We start from the raw sequence: 18,046 nt of genomic DNA, 5'->3' as shown, positions 1-18,046 counted from the left end.
TTTTTTCCCTAAGTAGATTTTTTTAGCTTTACATTGTTTCCCGCATAAAACAGGGTAGACAGAGGGAACCTAGTATTAAGAGTCCAGAGAGACTCTGCCTCCCACGCACTGACATATTTTCGAGACTTTGAAACGTTCTTCTTGCCAGAGCTAGCACGGAAATGACAATAATACGGAGTGGGAATCGAACACAGAACCATTTGTTAAGCTTGTTTGTACCAGTAACAAATTCGCATAAATTTTCTAAAAAAATACCCTAATGTGAACTAATATAAAAGTAGTAGAAAAATAGGTAAGTTTTAATTTCCCTTGCCTCTCTACTAACTACACTATATTATAGTTTGAACAACTTACTTCCTCATTACAAACAAACTGCCACGCAATTATGTACCCTCCCGCAATTACCCTATTAACGACAATTTGCAATCACTGCATGGTCCCCTCGTGGCCGTTGTGGCGCAGTGGTACGAGCGTGTGACTGTAAAAGCGACGGTTGTGGGTTTGGTGTGCAACACGAACACTTCGGAGAAAATTAGATTTAATCAATATTTTCATTTTATCTGTCTAGTAACAAGAAAATGCTGGGCGTTAGGTTCCGCCGTATAATTTCTCGTAAATTCGGCGGCGAGAACGGGAAGGTTCCTGCGGTATTCACCTTTAAGTTAAAAAAATACCCCCTCTCTTTCCATTTAGTACTTACATATAGAAAAGGAAGGAATAATTTATAAGATTGGGCCGAATCACTCGATACCATAGGATTATTTATATGATGATAGTAAACGATTGAATTCCTCAACAATTCCGAGTTACGGTTGTGGGTTCAATTCCCACTCGGTGGAATGAATCATTTTCCTTGCATTGCTCTGGTTAAACAATACAAAGTGCGGCGTTAAGTTCCACCACTTGGAACGTCACAAGGGTTATACGAAGGGTCGAAGGCCCCCCGAAGGTCTTCCGAGTTATACGAAATAAAGTGAAAACTATTTTATTCTATTAGTATTGTAATAATGTATAGTTTATAATTTATAAAATAAGTAGTAAATATAAAAAAAATCTTTTAAGAAATATAAAAAAACAATCTGTAGCCTTAATTGATTTTGGACTTGTTGACTTTTTTTTTAAAAAATCATAATATATCCGTATCGAAAATAAAATTGACAAGTGATTGGTATTCGAGAACTTGTTTAATTTTTAAGCACCTTTACAGAAAATAGTGAGAGGTTACGATTTTTTATTTATTTTCGAAAATTCATTAACGTATCAGTTAAAAAAATATTCTGTATCCAGCATATAGCAGGGTAGGCTAGACATTTTTTTTTTAGTTTTCAGTAGTTCCCGAGATCACCGTGTTCAACTAAACAAACTGTTCAGCTTTATACTATTAGTTCAAAGGATAAAGATTTTCTCTAGCTATCTGTAAAAATATGGGAAAACACGGTAAATATTATTAAAAAAAATATATAATAAAAATTTCCCTACCAGAAACCGATCAAATAGCAAACATACTCTATGGTACATTCATTCTTATCATGCCGTAACCATAGCAACCTAACAAACACGTCATTTACATATTTGCTATTATACTTTTATCCAAAGTTTTTCGTCGTTAAAGTAGTTTTATATACGTTTTATATTGAAAATGGATGCACAAGATGATGAGGATGACTTCGGGGCGGCTATCGCCGTCGGCTCCGAGACCACTGAAGCGGAGAAAGAATTTGAAAGAGTAAGATTTATAGTATCTAATATGGTATCAATGTAAAAGTATAAATAACTAGGGGACTTTTTATCATTTCGCTCGCTGTAACGATAAAAAATATATTAAATATCATTTTAATAAATACGATTGTGCTTCTTCATATATACTACTTACACTGCCATTTAAAATTTAAATTATCAAAATTACTGGCTCAAAACTTTTTTATATATAAAAAAATATATTTTTAGTAAGGTTCTCGTCGAGGGCGTCGTCGTAGCGTAAAGGCAAATGCGTGCGACTGTAAACGTAACATGCTGTGGGTTCTATTCCCACTCGAGGAAATGAAATATTGAGTAGGTACTTTCATTTCTCCCCTCTAGCAAGTAAGCAAAGCTCAGCATTGCCTACACAATACGCAATGTCTTAAGAATTTTTCAGAAAGTGGGGAACGGAGTGTCTCAACACTAAGTCCCTTCTGCCTATAAAGCGTGAAGCTGAAAAAAAAAATATTTTGAAAACTGTATGAATAATTTAATTAACTATATAAAATATGTTTTAGGTACTGGAGCAAATGCGAGAGGCTGAAGGTCTTAAACTATATTCAGATGTTTACACGAAACTGTACGACTCCTATTATAAAATGAAGGAGGAGAACGTTACCCATCAGGAGAAAATTTCCTCCCTTAAGGTATAATTGATTATTAATTCCAAAAGTATTGTAATATTTCTATTACTTTTAATACAATTATTTTCTTTATATTATTTTTCTTAATCTCCGTCGCCGTCGTGGCGCAGCGACACAGTGTTTGGCAGTAAATGCGAAGGTTGTGGTTTCATTACACAGGAGAATGAATTATTATTATTTCCATGCCCTGGCAGCAAGGAAAGCGCTACGTTGAATTTCGTCACTGGGAAATTAAACGGAAAGTAGGAAGCGGAGTGTGTTCACAATAAACACATGGTTGTGGCTCGCTGCGTTACTCTGCATGAAGTAAAATAACTATAATATAACTACTTCCTACCTCATATGAATGAAATAATTAAAAAAAATTGTATTGTATTTGTCTGCAGAGAAAATTGTATTGTCTTGTCTTTATATTCAAATATCATATTTTTTACACTCGACGACAATTATAAATCGTATCGCATTTTAATACTTTATTTATTGTTTAGTCGAAACTATCACGCTACGACTCCATAGTGGCCGAATATCTTTCCGAAATTTCGGATTCTGGGAAAACTATCGAGCGACTGAGAGGAGAAATCGGTAAGAGAAGGTATTATGTGTAACTAATAAACAAGGTAATGAAATGTTTTACTTGGACATTATCACTTACAAAAACTGAAGGTACATAAATAAAAATCAGCTTCACGCTGTATCCCGCACACAGCAGGGTAGGCAGGAGGAACCTAGTGTTAAGACACTTCGTTCCGACTTTCCTCCGAAGTCTGGAGGCATTGCGCGTTGAGTGGAAAAAATGGAAATATAAGTTTAATAAGTTTAATAAGTTTAATATAATCACGACTGACCGGAGACTGATGAAACCGGAGACCGGAGATGGTTGAAAAAAACATTTACTTAATTTTGTAGTATTTTAGAACATAGTTTATATTTTATAATATTATTAAAAATCATTTTTAAAAATAGCATAATAAATATTCTTGTTAATTGTTACAAATAACTATAACTATGTATTAAGTTGAACCTTCTTCTATATATTTATTCGATACTTATTAGATGATGCCAGAGCCCTGGCAGACGCGATGCACGCACGTGAACTAGCAAGCGTCGAAAGCCTTGAAACTATGAAGAAAACCGTCACTAGGCTCGAGAAGGAATTGGACGCGAGGAAGAGAGCTGGAGATGATGATGCGTGAGAATCACGATTATTATAAATTATTTATTTGTGTAAAGTACGGTAGACCAGTCGTGGCCGCGCTGGGCGTAAACGTATTTCTACATTTACTTAAAAAAAGATATGGCCATTTATATGGCAAAAAATTAAAATTTAAATTAAAGGCGTATTTCGACACTGAAATCTAAAAGGTATCGAAACCGATAGGGTACTTCCGGTTGACCTAGAATTATGAAATTTGGCAGCTAGCATCTGTATGTAGGACGAGTTCAGGAGAAAATCCTTTACAAAGATAAAAAAAAATACCTCCAAAATGTTGATTTTTTAAACAAAAATATAATATTTATAAAAGATACTAAATAATTATAAGAATTTATTTATTTTTAAACAAGTTCGAAATTAATTGAATTGTAAAAAAAATTCAAGCCCCACTTAAGGGGCGTATGGGGATAGTCTAATGGCATTGCTATTTAAATACTCGTTTATAAATACTTATAGAGGAGCAACATCAGCAGTAAAGGAAAAAGAAAAGTTCGAAAAAGAGAAAGCCAGACTTCAAGGAGAGCTAGACGGCGTTAAACAGAGACTTACAAATGCACTGAGTTACGTAGATGAGTTGGAACAGAAGACCACTGAGGCAGATGAGACCATGGCTAAATTGGAAGAACAATTGGAGGTAAGATCTGCATATATAAACTTCGCGCTGTACGCTGCATATGCGTGGTAGGCGTAGTAGGTAGAAACTTAGGGTAAAGACGTTTCCCACACTCCGGCCAATTTCGAGACGAAACTCAACGCCGCGCTTTGGCTACTTACCTTACCTGACTGTTAACGTTGTTATACAACTAGATACAACTTATAATACTTACATTATTTCAGTTCACGCTGTATCCCGCATGTCGCAGGGTAGGCAGAGGTTAGTTAGGCAGCTTAGTCCACACACTCCGCTTCCTACTTTCCTCCGAATTCTAGAGGCATTGCGTGTTGAGTGGTGGAACTCAACGCAGCACATAGCGTCGACACCAGAACAAAAAATGAAAATATTAGAAATGGCTATCGAACCAACAACCTGTCGCGTTTACAGTCATACGCTCGTAATTATTTTTTTGTATTAAATAAAATACTAAGAAATACGTATTTCTAAAGTGACTAACATTCGAATAGGATAAGTTTTTTTGCAACAGTTACAATTCCTCTAAATCTGTATTTATTGGTGTTTAGATCACAAAAAATACATTTTCATTTCCTCACTGTAGCTGTTCTAGACGCTTTCAATTGTGACGTGACTTACTATTATAATACAGAATTGTTTTAATGCTCGAAGTTCATACGAAGAATTTGAGGCTGCTGTGGGTTCGATTCCCTCTCGGGGATCGTTAAATTTATTTATTTTTAATTTGCCGCTTTGATTAACAAATGACGGCGTTGAGCTCTAGCTACAATAATCATATATCAATATTTCTAAAATTAAGTGGGTAACAAAGCATCTTAGCATTAGGTTCCCTCTTGCCTAATCTGATATACAGGATAAAGCGTGAACCTGTAAAAAAAAACAAAATATTGTTTATGAACATCTTTTTTTCAGGATGCAGACAATAATGCTGTGCGACAAAATCGTCTAATTGACCACTTAAACGGAGAGAGCGCGACGTTGAAAGCGGAAGTTGAAAACAGAGGTAGCACTATTGTAGGACTCAATGAGAAGGTATATTTTTAGTTTTCCGAGATATTCTGTCCTTCACTTTACGTCGAATTCTGGAGTCATTGTGAGTTGAGTGGCGGAACTTAACTTTACACTTTGCCTCGGCACCAGATCAAAGAAATCGAAATATTAAATATTTCATTTCCTCGAGTGGGAATCTAAGCCACAACCTGTCGTATTTACATATATATGTATTTTATAAACAAAATAAATGAATATTTAGATAACCATTTCAGCTAGCGAAAGCAGACAGAACGATAGAACGCAGGGACAAACAATTAAAGGACATGGGTCACAAGTTAGAGGCCGCCCAGCAAGAGCAGGAGGCGGCTTCGGCGAAGGCGGCGCAGCTGAGGGAGCAGCTGGACGCGACCAACGCAGAGTTTGATAATACCAAGCAGAAGCTTACTAACACCACCAAGGAGTTGAAGGTTACTGAATCAAATATATTTCATTTAATGTACCACTTTATTTTCATTTTGTTAACTTCGTGGGATTTATTATCAAATCTCCAGGACCTCTGTAGATACTTCGATGCGATAATTGATTTTATTACTTAGAACATGATAGACGACGGCAACAGGCTGCGCAACGAGGTGTCCAAGATGACGAAGCAGAACATGCAGCAAATGAAGAAATACCAACTGCTGGAGCAGGCCAAGGCCGGAGTGGAATTTGATCGGTTACATTCAATATTTGCTATTTCCAATATAATGTATGGCCAATGTGATCATGAAACAAGAAAAGTACTATGTATATAACAAAAGATAGTTGTTTTTGCAATTACAAACATTAAGCTTAATTTCCGATTATTTACTTTATATAAACAATTATTTTATATAGATTCGTTTAATTAATTTATTCAAATAATTTAACAAGAATATTATATAAATTAGATATTGGAAATGGAACATATTATTATTTCTAATTGATTATATTAATCCAATGTGATGTAACGTCGTGACGCAGCAGCGTAGCGTCTGACAGTAAACGCGGTGGTTGTGGGTTCGATTTCCATTCGAGTTAATGAATTAACTATTTTAATTTCTTTGCTTTAAGTTCCCCTCTTAACACACAATGTTTCAAAAAAATTGGCGAGTCTTAATTCTTAACATTAGGTTTCGTCAGCCAACCCTGCTAGGAGAAGAGAAAAAAAGACTACTTAGTTTTTTTTTTCAGAGAATGTAAATGTGTAAAAATTGCAGGGGAAATCTCCGCCAGCAAGTCTCCGTGATGGAAAGAGAGATAATGCTGAACAAGAAGCAGGCGGAGGTGGATAAGAGGGAGATAGAGAATTTGAACAGGGAGAAGGAAATACTAAATAAGAACATGCAAAAAATACAAAGTATGTTTGATTGATAAAATATGCTGTATTAAAATTTATTTATTAATTTATTATTTTTTTCGTATCAATTGATTTAAATTTTCTAAATATTTTCTTTTTGACACAAGACGAGGCGTTGGAGAACCTGCAAATAATAAACCGTCAGGAACAAAGGAGAAAGCAATTAGAACACGAATTAGAGACTACAGGAGTTCAAATCAACAAACAACGTCTTATCATACGACAGCTGGAAAAAGATAAAGACAGGTAAATATTAAATATACAAAAATATTTTAGAGAATGTATAAAAATTTTACACTGTACAAGTGGATCTCCAATAGGTGCTGGTTCCCGCTACGTTCACATATTGCCTCTAAAATTCGGCGGAAAATGAGGAACGGAAGTATATTTATGGGAACGGAGGGTCTTAAAATTAGGTTCTCAGTTTCCCCTTCATACCTTGCAAGAAACTAAAAAAAATTAGTAAGTTTAGGTGTAAATACTGGTTTACACCTAAACTTACTAATTACACATGATTCTGCAACATAGACAATGAGAAAATAATGAATGGTGAGCCATCACTCTATTTTACTTGTTTTTTTTTTACTTGCTCTTGTAACGAAAACAGCGTGGCGTTGAGCTCCATTACTTGCCACGCAGAGAACAGATTGTTTTAATACTTGGTTCTTGCTGCCTGACTCGTCGAGCGTACTATGATTTCGAACATCATTTTTGACCAGTAGTCTTTTAAATATTGTGATGTTTTTCTTTATAGAATGCTAGAGGAGGCCATAGCTTTAAATGAAAAAATAGATGAAATATCTGGTAAGTGTTTATAAGTGACTATAAAAAAAGATTATATACCTACTATATTTATTTGGGCATATTATATACACATTAAAATAGTTATTTACAGCCACACTGCAAGTATTCACATATTAAAATAGTGTTGTAAATATGTCATCGCCTAGAGTAATATTTAATATTGTTACTATATTTTAGAGGAGGTTCGTCTCAGAACAGCAGACATACTCGACTTGAAGAAAGCTCTAAGAGAGGAATCACTGAAAGAAAGAAAGCTGTCGGTGGCCCTGGACGCGACTCGTGCCGAGAGGAATATGTTACATAAGAATTATACCGAAGCTTTGGATGAGATACAAGACTTGAAACAGAAGCTTAAGGTATTATTTTTATTTTGATGATTTTTGATCACCACCACTTTTGTCCACTTTAGAAAAATTACGCCTCTTGTAGCGGAATGGTACATATCTGTCTGAAAAAACATTTAAGTTAAAACTTTTCGGCAAATGGGAACCGAACACATAATCATTGTGATATAAATAGTGGTTGGTATATATATATTAATACCCGAAGCAAAAATTTGTTCCCTATTTTGACTGTTTTATTTTTTGTTATTCATTCAGTTTATATCAATTTAGTTAATCTATATAAATACAAACAAAATTGAAAATATTTGTACTATTTATTAAAAGTAGGAACCTACTTTTATATTTAAATAAATGAAGTTTTCTCTAACAACAGATGTTAGCCTATCAAATAGAACAACTAAAAGAAGATATCAGCGGCAAGGAGACAGGTTTGAAGTCCTGCGAAGGTGCACTCGTGAAGTGCAACAAGAAGAACGAGCAACTGAGAGGTGAAGTACAAGCTGGCTTGGCGAAGTTGTCTGAGGCTAAAGCTGATATTACTGCATTGAGACAAGAGGAGGCCAGGCTTAATAGGATTATTCAAGTAAGTATATTTTTTTACAAATTTTGTACAAATATTTTGTTTGCTGCGATTGTAGTTTCAACTACCCACTTATTTCTGTCTACCCACGCGGAGTGAAGTGTAAAGTTGAATATTACTATATTATACAAAAGATAGGATTTAAGCGATCTAGCTAACTATAACAAAATATTATAACATTAATATTATTTGCACGCTTTTTTATTTGTTTTTAGTCGGATATGCGAAAACTAAATGAATTTGAAAGAATTTGAAAACCCGGTAAGGCTTACAGAATTATCCTCACGTTCAAAAAAAAACGAAATTCTGTAATATTACCAACTACAATTCCAGTATCAAAAAATCGATTAAAAGGCATAATATATTTTATGCACATTTTGCTATACCATATATGTAAATTTTAAGAGTTAAACTTTTTTTAAAATACCGACCTTAATTATGATTGATAAATTTGAACGTTTAAAAGGTTATTCTAATCAATAAATTGTATACGCTCGTATAGCGCCTATAAATGCGAGTATATTATACTTGATGCAGAAGTGAATGGTTTAAGCGACAAGGAGAGACCTCGGACCAACTTCGAGCAATAAAATTTTTTGGCAACTATGGTTTTTGGCTTTTAAATACAGGAAATGTACTTTTTTAAAATTAAGTTTTGGATTCAGATAGAAGTTTATAATTTTTTTTACAGATAAAAAATAATATATATATATATATATATATATATATATATATATATATATATATATATATATCTTTTATTACAACTTTTTGTAAATTTATTACTTTTAATTTTTTTTTATTTAATTACAACCTGAAATACCATTATAATGGATATTACTTGATTGATACTTAATTTATCAGTGTTGCCCAAATTGGGGTATTTATTTACTATTTTCGTTTATTTTACTTTTTAAAAGTTATATATTAAAGGTATGTGTATATAAAGCTATAGTGGCATAATGAAACATAGTTTTATTGAAAAGGTGATGTGTTTGATTTCCACTTGAAAAAAATATTTATTTAAGAAAAACTATTACGTTGAATGCAGCGTGAAGATGATTTTTTTTCAACTTCACCCGCACAGAGCAGGGTAGGCAGAGGGAATCTAGTGTTATGGCACTCCGTTCCCGTGTGCGTTCCAGGGGCGGAACTCAACGCCGTCCATTACCTCGACACTAGAGCGAACAAATAGAAATATAAATTTTAAATAAATATTAAATTTCAAAATAATGTATCCATGTGACACAGTGTCCTGTATATGACAGTTTAATATTTTTTGTATTTGGTTTGAAATACTCATGTACATATAGATACTTACAATAAAAAAATGGAGATCAGATAGTGACCTGACGGTACCTGTCGCTGCCTTTACCGGCTGCCGTCCTTAAAATAACTAAACATTATTATCTTTTTCTCGAATCAACAATCACGATTTTCCTCCAGCTCGAAATATTTCTTTGTTGTTTAATTTAATAAATATATTAAAATAAACTGTTACAAAATATCTAATTAGTCGTCGCTTTTCCAAGTCTTATTTACCTCGGAATAAAACTGTATAATCTTTTACACTTTTGAATATCCTTTTAGTTGTATGATGTAAGCTTGAGGTTGTGGGTTCGATTTTCTTCATTGAAAATATCTGTAGTCCATATGTAAGCTTTAGTTACCTACATACTAAAACGCCATCATCTGCTAAATACATACTTAATTTAGGTGTTATTTAAAAAAAACAATTATTTATTATCTTCCAATAAAGCAAGTATTGGAACTTATTACATTTATAGCCAGTCGTGAAATATAAAATATTTATTTTCCTCGAGTGGGAATCGAATTCACAACCAGTCGCATATACAGTCACATTTTATGTTCCTGCGGTACGACTGACTTGTAAACAGAAGCTTGAGGTATTATTTTAAAAAACTATTTTTTCCTTTCAGGAAAGTGACACAGCTCGCGCTAAGCTGATGAAGGAGCTGGAGGGCCTCATCAACGAGCGCGACGTCGTGGGCGCCCAGCTAGTGAGACGCAACGACGAAATATCCTTGTTGTATGAAAAAATACGCATACTGGAAGTTACGTTACAAAGAGGTAAATTAATTTAAAGTACTATTTAATGAATATTGTATCAGGCACATAGCGAGGGTAGACAGAGGGAACCTGGCAATCTAGAGTAAGACACTCCGCTCCCATTAATACATTCATTTTCCCCCCATTTCATGGAGGCATTGCCAGTTGACTGGCCAGACCAGAGCGATTTGCTTGAACAGGTAGTCGATAAACTTTCAATGAATAAATTATCATCAAATTATAGACACAAAACATATATTTTGCATATTTATTATTGTTTCGCGATTCGACGAATATACAAATCTGTTAAAATAATCAAGTTTATTAATTTAACAAATTATTGAACGGAATATGCTGATACAGTTAAGTAGTTTTTCAAACAATTTCAAGACATTATTTGTTTTTTAAGTTACGGAACTCAACGCCGCGCTTCATTTTATCTTAGTGGGGAAATGCGACTCTCCCAATTATTTGAATAAAATCAATAGATAGCCCTGAATAAGTACTCAATCAAACCCACAATCATCGGGTTTACAGTAAGACACCCACTGATGCGTGACAGCGTCGATTAGTACAAATATTGAAATAGTTTTAGCTGACTGCAACGTATGTAATATACGTATGTAAAATTATTGGAATTGTGTAAATTTTAAATATGATAATATTTGGGCTTTCAAGTATGCATATATTATATTAGATTTCGTATATCCATTTTCTTTGTCATTTTTAGTTTGTCTTATCATTACTTTCTCGGAAACAAAATCAGATAGAAAATTTAAATGACAAAGATCATATTTTTATTTATATTTAGTATATTTCTACTAACTGTGCAATCTAAATTTTATTTAGCATTTGAGATGTGAATATTGATAGGGTCATTAAGAAACGCATACTGGACATTACTAAACCTATGTTGTATAGTAAAGTAATTGACAGGTATTGGAAATCGATTTATTTTTATTATTTTCCTTTTAGGTGAACGTCAATATGAACAGAGAGTGGAAGACATCCGTCTCCTTCGACTCGAGATCATACGGCTGAGAAAAGAGAAGAACCTCTTATCCAAAGGCATTGAAAATATGACTGATTTAAGACTCGAGGTAGTATATACTCTGATTATTTGCAATTACTGTAATAATCCCGTGTAAGCTCAGTAGTGTATCCAGCATATAGCAGGGTACATAGAGGGTTAGAACTCAGTGCTAAGACACTCTATTCCCCTCTCACTGTACAATTTTTGAGACATAACATATTGGATGGCGAAACTCTCCGTCGCACTGTCTTGTCATAATAATTATTAATAGATTGTAATTTTTAAGGAGGCTAATCAAGTAGGTAAACTACAGTGAAAAACTTAAAATGCAAAGTAATCGACTATTAAAATACAAATAAGAAATAATTAATTATTTAAATCGTCATTAAATAATTTAAAGACCAATTAACAGTAAATACTAGTTCACCTAGAAGTCATTGAAATTGTAACAAAGACCGTTTGTGTTGTTATTATTTTATGAAATTGTTATTTACGAGTAGTTTTCATTGGTCTGTATTTCAGTTTTAATAAATTTTAGGACAGTATCTGGCCCGGCATTATATATTTACATTATTATTTTCCATAAAAATGTATAATGTAAATTATAACGATGCAATTTATTAGACACTTAAAAAAACCTATCAATATGGTCACTTCGATCACTACCGCAATTAAGTGTTTATTTTTAGACAACTAAATATTTAGTGTAAGGTCGCCCTGTTATCTTATTATAAAGATAATGAATAGTTTTGGTGCCTTGAATATAATATGCAAAATCTTTTAAATTCTCTATATTTATAAATAGACATCCTTAGACCTATACAGTATATATATTAGTCTATTTAAGCATTACCTGCTAGGCATGAACTGCGTGAGCGTGACTTGTTCAAGCTTCCTGGCTCTACTTAATGATCATCTGTTAATGAAACAATGTAATTTAAATTGTTATAAATATAAATAGGTATATTTTTTACATATATCTCTGAGGCTATAGCCGCCATGGGATTGCGTTAACTGTAGGTACAACGTTCAGGGGGAAATACTGATATTAGAGACCTCCAATCAAAATGTATGTTTTTATTAGTAATTTAACCTTATAAAGTAAAAATAAAAAAAGTTAAAAGAGGTCTCCGTGAAATTACTATAGAGAGGAAAAAAAAACATTTTTAATTATTTTTTACGGGTATAAATAATTATAAACCCACAACTAATTGATAAAGTTCAAGATGACGAAGAAGCGAGCGACAAATTACCTATATTTTTATGAAGAATGTTTTAGTTAGATCAATAATTAAATCATAGCTTAAGGAAAGGTCGTTTAAAACTTACTATATATTTACTTAATAATTTATTTTTATTTGTAAAAATTGAGAATTTGCTTTTGCAATTGCGTACTATTTATCTTGAGATTTATAACCAATTAAATATTTTGCCGTGTCTGTTTACCTACCACTAAATCTAATACAATATGTATTATGAGGATTATTAAGTTTTCTAATTTAATAAGATTTTTTTTCCGAATACGAAAGTAAAATTGTGATAAATATTACACTATAGTAAACCTTCAATAATAATTTGTAACTGTAAATGTGACGGTTAAGTGTTTCATTAATACCAGCAGGAATTAATTCTTTTCATTACCTCGCTTTGCGCTTTTGCTCGCGCTCAACAATAATGATCATTTATCACAATTCACTGTAAAACTACCAAAACAATATATAACGTTTAGTTTTTATGTTCTTTTTTGTATAATTTAAAAAATATTCGATTTAAAAAAATTTTTATTCGTTTTCAAACAGGTATTCAATTTAGAAAGAGAATTAGGTCGAGAGAGGCTGCGCGTGCGCGCGTTAGAGGAGGCCCTAGAGACTCCCCTCAACGTGCACCGTTGGAGGAAGCTGCAAGGCACCGATCCGGAGAGCGTTCATCTTACGCAAAAACTACGATTGACGCAAAAGTAAGCTTTACTTTTTGTTTTTAGTAGTTTAGTTTAATTTATATGTTTTAAGCTAATTTACCCCTCTGATTGGTACTGAATATTCACTATATTTTAAACATGGCCGTGTAAGCAGAGGAAACCTAGTGTTAAGACACTCCGTTCCCATCAATATATTTCCGTTCCTCATTTTCCGCCGAATTCTTAAGGCATTGCGTGTTGTCTGTCAACAAAAACAAGCAGGTATAAAATTCCGTTTCACTTTGACTATTTAATAAGTTGGGATTATTAATAATTTTTAAAGTGTTAATCACATATGTTTTAGAAAAACGTACCTACTGGTGTCCGGCAAATTAAAGTTTTTATGTTTCTAAATATATATAATATACGTAATCTAATCTAGCTTCACGCTGTATCCCTAGCGCTATAGTCGGAGGGATAGGAGCACCAAACTCTACGGTCTTTACATACCTCTTTCGCCTCGTCTACTGTCATCAACCTCTTCGTACATGCCGTCCGGGGGGGTCCTCTTACTTTTTACGTAACCTTCCAATATCCTGGATACTGTATTTTCGAAGATCAATCGAGGTCTCCTCCTACTTCTCTCACCACTCATCGCTTTTCCATCATAAATCTATTTTGCCATTCTTTCATCACTCATTCTTGCTCAAACCAGCTGAGCACGTTACTCTTCACTGTCGCTGAGCACGTTATCCTTGTATCTATATTCTATCATTCTATGTATCTCTACGAAGAGAACTCATCTCACAGCACTTTCAATTACATTTTAAGATGAAGTATCCAGACAATATCATGAGTTACCACATGCATGGTAATTACATGTTCATATCATCGTAATTAATAATTACATATTTTTTTCCCTTGAACGTACATAGTTAGTTATTTTAATCAACAAATAGATCTCCGACTGTGAGTTAATCCTAAACAATAGCATCCAGTGACCGTGTACATAGCCGGTAACCCTTGCAACAAAGTAAATAATCAATTAATCATTTTAGGTACTTCATGTTGCCCTTACGTTTCTATCTTTATTATTCTTGAAATATTTTATTTTAATTTTTGTACATTATTTTTTTCCAGGTATATGTAATTCTAAAACAATTAGGTATATATTATTCTAGTAGGACATAATAAGTTCTGTAAATAGTAGGCCAGTCGTGGCGCAGAGGCACAAGCGTGCGACTGTAAACGCGACAGGTTGTGGGTTCCCTGCTACGTGCGGAATACAGCGTGAGCGTAGGTGCGTATAGTAATTATTTGTTTATTTTTATACAATAGCAGTTATTTTTTCAGGAAAGTACTCGCCCAAAGCGAAATGTTAGTCTTGAAGGATCGTGAATTAAAAGAGACGAAGAATTTGTACAGCGCCGTCAAAGATATGCTTGCTCTACAACCTAGTCCCGAGATACAAGTATGTATTTCTTAATTTGGTATTAAATTATACTATTAAATAATGTGAACTATGGAAATTTCACTATAAATATCTTTAAAAAATGTATTATGGCCAATTTAAAACATGTATGCAGGAAAGCAGTGAAAAAAGTTGCCAATAGATACAAAGTGCGTGTATGTGCTTCTTCCATATGAATAATTTAATTATTTCAACTGAAATAGGTTAAAACTTGAAAAAATGTACCTCTAGTGCTTAAAATAATTATATTACCAGAGTCTATTACAGTCAACTCAGATTTTTGGTCAATGTTCATATTTTCAATATATAACAAAATTATTTTTCAAAATATTCTATAAAAAACGTGCAAAAGGGAGTTTATTTATTTTTATACGTTGTATTGCATTTCAGCAAACGCTAAACCGAACGCAAAAAGCTCTGGCGCAAAGAACAACCAAAATGAAATGTCTCATTGCAGGTAAATATATGAAAATGCCTTTTTTTACGTAAATGTAATTTCTACTGTATTCTATTTTATGTATTTCTACGTCCTAGCACTTCGTTTTTAGAACTCGCAATTTTGCAAAAGTTTTTTTTTTATTATGAAAGTACCGGCCCGCGTGGGACTTAGCCCGCTTATACTACACAATTATTTATTTTTTCATCTGAATTATAGTTGTATTATATGTATAAATTTCAATGTTTAAATGTTTATACTTACTCAATATGCATGAAATGTTTTAATTTTTTTATAAAATATATAACGTTTCAGAGCTAAGCATGCGTGAGCGTCAAGTAACGGACCTACGCCTAGAACTGGACAGAGTGAACAATGAATTGAGTTCAACTAAACAAAAATATTTTGAAATAAAGCGCGCTCTAGACGCGGACGAGGTGCGGCGTCTTAGAGTGCCATCACCCGCCACGCCTTCTACGCCTCAACGGGACATTACTTAATTTATGTATTTTTTGTATACAATTTAAAAGTTGTCGGTCTATCGAATCTTTTTATGAAGGATTACAATTCCTAATAACTATTATTATTTCGTGGAAGAAATTATTAGTCTTCAAAAATTTATAAGCCACAAGTAAAATTGTTCATTATTTACTTATTATATACTTTGATACTAGAAATAGTGTAAATATTTTTTTAGTAATATACAATAGCTTTGATAATCTTATTACTAAATGTTTAGAGGTTATACTTAAATGGAAGACTGAATTAAAATATATGAAGTTCATGAATTTTACCAGTGCAATAAATGTTTCATTAGCCATTAATTTTGGATTAGCTTATAGTAGTCTATTATAAAAGTACAACAATGACACACACTTATCAAAAATCTTTTTCAGAAAGGATAAATGTATCTAACTAGTTAACACCTGTTGGAATGAAAAGTAACATTTCTTGAAACATTTTGCAAACCAATTATGAAAACCTAATCTAAATATACAAAAGAAATAATAAATAACAATAAGACTTTATTTATCTTAATAAAAAGAATTTACAAGCATATTAAATTACCAGTTTTAAATAAAAATTAATACATCTATTACTTAATTAATATGTCTTAAGATATTTAAAATATATTATTAAATTAATTTTATGATCTTATTGCTTATTATAACTAAGTAGTATAAGTTAATGTTTGTGCTATGATTGTTTGTAATATTAATATTAAAGTTAAAATTGACAGCCAACATCACATACTGTATATGAACATTGAACACTCACCCAAGAGCTTACACTTCGTGGCCTGTATATTAAACTTTGATTTCATATTATTAAATATGCATTTTTTTCAATTCAATGCAATGTTCATAATTAACAACAATGTTGTTTTTATATTTCTCTTTTTTTCATATTACTGTATGAATTTATTTTTAACGCAAATATTACTGTATTGTACTAATGAAAAGAAACAACATCAATTCGTTTTTTTACTCTTAGAGCTTTTGGAATTTATAAAACTTTGTCGAGATTCTAGACAACTAAAAACTCTGCGTTTGAATATTACAATTTAAGCATAGATTTTAATAGATTTTTCATTGACGCCTAATAAATACTTATTATTATTTGATTGGGAAGTGTAAGATGGAATTGTTCAGTTCAATCTCAACCACTGTAGATTTTTAGTTACGTAGTGTTTAAAATGTGTTGAAACACAAAAGCCAGGAAATTAAAATAATTCATTACAAATGAAAAAAAATTACTATTTTCATGTAATTTTGAATTGTTTTAGTATACACGACACTTCAGTTGGAGATTTGGGTAAAAAAATAAAACACCAAAAATCATTAATCCGAAAACAATAGTTTTATTTAAGAACATTTTCACTTTCTCATAAAATATACACATTGTTTTTGTCATTAAACTAAACTGTAAGTAAATACTAATTTTTAAATACCAATTTTCACATTCGGATTCGTCCGCTATTGCGTTTCGGTCTAATTGGTGTTACATACATGTACAAATCCTTTACTTAACACTATTTAGAAAAGAAAAAAAAATAATCAAATGAAAGCATGATTTTGTACATTCATTCAAATTAAAAAAAAACACAAGTCCTCTGTTTCAATCGTTAATTAAAGTGTGATGATAAAATTCTAGTCCATTGTCGATACTTAAAAATAACAGTTTGTATGTTGTATGTGCAGGCTGTTATGCTGAAAGAGGTCGTTTGTGGGGTATGGTGTGTTTGTCATACACATCATCCACATGTAAAGACACTTTACCCAACATGACAGTCTCTTTACTTCCTGCAGCACGCTACAGCACACTATAGCACGCTACAGTATGCTATAGCACGCTACAGTACACTATACAGCACGACTATAGCATGCTACAGCATACAATCGCTGCAATCGCTACGCGTAGCTAAACGCCGCTATACAATATAGCTGTCCAACTTACCGAATACAAACACAATTACGACGCTTGCACACAAGCACACACAGTCCGTTGCGCACAAACACTAGGGTACTTATGACATATTGCGATGGAATCAATAAAACTATTGTTTGTTTTTGTTATTTGTTTTGTTTTTGTTTGTCTGCGATATACGGTACTGTAACGTAGCGTGTCGCCTAGTGGACGTCGGAGCTCTCTTGCTTCATGGGGTGGTTGGCCGGGTCCGATGTGTTGATCGGCTGTGAAAACACAAAATTACATAATTAATAAAAGACACTATCTGCATTTTTGGCATTATTGTTTTTAGTGTTTGACTATAAAACGCGACGCTTACAAAGAATTAATTTATTTTAAT

At 32.7% G+C, this 18,046-nt stretch overlaps 2 protein-coding genes across 6 annotated transcripts in view; one reads left to right on the top strand and one right to left on the bottom strand.

Moving 5' to 3' along the window:
* Positions 1 to 1,639: 1,639 nt before the first annotated feature.
* On the top strand, positions 1,640 to 17,274 carry LOC146528257 (cilia- and flagella-associated protein 58-like). Its single transcript, XM_085202787.1, has 19 exons — positions 1,640 to 1,726; positions 2,259 to 2,387; positions 2,873 to 2,966; positions 3,438 to 3,573; positions 4,054 to 4,231; positions 5,141 to 5,260; positions 5,494 to 5,688; positions 5,818 to 5,939; positions 6,463 to 6,602; positions 6,710 to 6,848; positions 7,357 to 7,406; positions 7,584 to 7,762; positions 8,124 to 8,333; positions 10,271 to 10,421; positions 11,376 to 11,500; positions 13,233 to 13,390; positions 14,684 to 14,801; positions 15,192 to 15,258; positions 15,553 to 17,274. Exons 1-19 carry the CDS (start codon positions 1,640 to 1,642, stop codon positions 15,735 to 15,737), a joined length of 2,583 nt encoding a protein of 860 aa, XP_085058913.1. The 3' UTR covers positions 15,738 to 17,274.
* CtBP (C-terminal binding protein) overlaps positions 17,076 to 18,046 on the bottom strand; it is a 67,645-nt gene continuing 66,674 nt past the window's right edge. For all 5 annotated transcript variants that reach the window (XM_085202915.1, XM_085202913.1, XM_085202914.1 and 2 more), the window contains one exon: positions 17,076 to 17,930. In XM_085202915.1, coding sequence (XP_085059041.1) covers positions 17,868 to 17,930 — 63 coding nt within the window. In that variant the 3' untranslated portion in view covers positions 17,076 to 17,867. The remainder of the gene's footprint in view (positions 17,931 to 18,046) is intronic.

Source organism: Heliconius melpomene, chromosome 19 (assembly GCF_056956725.1).
Source record: "Heliconius melpomene rosina isolate 202511_hmr_F chromosome 19, ASM5695672v1, whole genome shotgun sequence".
Lineage (NCBI taxonomy): Eukaryota > Metazoa > Arthropoda > Insecta > Lepidoptera > Nymphalidae > Heliconius > Heliconius melpomene.
Note: the sequence above shows the minus strand (reverse complement) of the source record. Positions and strands in the feature narration are given on the sequence as shown.